Here is a 1,819-nt window from a genome sequence, read left to right as displayed (position 1 = left end):
CTGCCCAGAAACAGGGAAGTAATAAGCAGTGAAAATGGCCGCCACCTCGCCCAGCAACAGGAGATTAATAAGAAGGAAAAATGGCCACCACTCCACCCAGCAACAGTGCAGACCAACCCAACAATAGGATGGGGGGGACTGAGGAGGTCCCCAAAGCTAGACCTGATATTCCCAGCTACAGAGGGTGAACAATCCCCGGGAAAAGGCAGAGAAAAAACACTGGCTGAGCTAAAGAACCCAGCCAGCAGCAAACCACCGTGCCAAAAAGCATTCCTGCCACCTCCACGCAGCCAAAAACCGGGTGCTCTCTATCTCTCGATGCCCAAAAGCAGCTGCGGCCACTAGCAAACCGCCACAACTGAGCTACAGGCCCTTCTCTGAAGCTCAGCCGAGGGATCACAGCCGCAGCACAAAAACCAATGTGCCAAAAGGCCCCGTGCCGGGCCAGACAGGAGGAGCTCATCCAAGCTCTCCACTCCCCGAGCACAAGGCGACGACTGGGAGGCAGCGGTGGAGACAGCCATTAAAGCGTGCCTGCTTCGCCCTCACTTCCCATAATGCTCGGCCCACTCGTCCTTACGAAGGGGCAAAACGTCCCTCAGAGACAAGGCTGTGCAGCCTGCCTCTGGTTGGGAGCTGCAGTCTGTCTTTCTGCAGAAGAAATTTCCAGAATGGTGGCAATGATACCAGCATAAGACATTAAGATCATGAGGAAAGGAAGAGTTCCAAATACCATAGCCACTACGAACTCAGCAATTTCAGTCCTGGAAGTGTCCCCACAAACCAATTTCAGTAATGGGGGGATGTCCCAGAAGAAATGGTTAATCTCATTTGAATCACAAAAGGACATGGTAAATACCATACTGGTGTGACTTAAGGACATAAAAAAGCCACTTTACTAAAATGCCACAGCTAGACTCATGCACACTTTTCTGTTCATAAGGACAGGGTAGTGCAGAGGTCTACAAATGGCAACATAGTGATCATAGGCCATGAAAGCCAGGAGGAAACACTCAGAGCCACCGAGAAAGAAATCAAAATAGGTCTGTACAGTACATCCTAGGAAAGAGCTGGACTTGTTCCCAGACAGAAGATTCTCAAGCATCTTGGGGACATTGACTGATGCGCAACAGATCTCCAAAAAGGACAGGTTTCTCAGAAAGAAATACATGGGGGTGTGAAGGGTAGGATCGACCAATATGTGGAGAATGATGATGGAATTTCCTGCCAGAATGCTGATGTAGATCACTAGAAAAGTAGAAAACAATATGCTTTGCAAGTTGGGCTCATCAGAAAAACTAAGAAGGATGAATTCAACTGCTGCTGTGCTATTCTGTAGAATATTGCCTTTCTTTGTCAACATCCTGGAAAAAGAAAAAGAATTGCCCCCCAAGTCGGAATAAAGAGACGGACACAATTAGATTGGTGAAACTATGGGCCACTTTTATTAAAATAACCAGCAACGGCAAGGGCAACCGAACTGCGGCCAGGTCAGGGACAGGGGTCTCCTCAGACTGCTCCCCTGCCTTTTTCAGCGGGCGAGAGACCCGGCCCCCCAGCCGGAGCTGTGAGCCACAGCTCCCATTAGGCAGGCCCAGCAGGGAGGCTCACACCGGAGGGCCCAAACACCAGACGCGAGTCTTAGCGAAAGGCACCCATCCTATCGAGTCTCCAGGACAGTCTGCATTCACATACCTCGGGCCACACCAAAGGTTGATCCTGCCAGACCCCTAACTCCCCAAAAGGGAGAGGCTAACCGGTCCTCCCCAGGCCGCATGGTGCCATAAACCCCGTAAAACCTGCCACAACTAAGACCAAG

General features: G+C 50.7%; 1 protein-coding gene across 1 annotated transcript; it reads right to left on the bottom strand.

The window, feature by feature from the left end:
• Positions 1-598: 598 nt before the first annotated feature.
• Positions 599-1,363, bottom strand: LOC132583566 (olfactory receptor 10A5-like). The gene is given in 1 exon segment (XM_060255190.1): positions 599-1,363. A coding segment is annotated over 1 exon segment (765 nt).
• Between the last annotated feature and the right edge of the window lie 456 nt (positions 1,364-1,819).

Source organism: Heteronotia binoei, chromosome 15 (genome assembly GCF_032191835.1).
Source record: "Heteronotia binoei isolate CCM8104 ecotype False Entrance Well chromosome 15, APGP_CSIRO_Hbin_v1, whole genome shotgun sequence".
Classification (NCBI taxonomy): domain Eukaryota; kingdom Metazoa; phylum Chordata; class Lepidosauria; order Squamata; family Gekkonidae; genus Heteronotia; species Heteronotia binoei.
The sequence above is the reverse complement of the archived record's forward strand: the minus strand, read 5'-3'. Positions and strand labels throughout refer to the sequence as shown.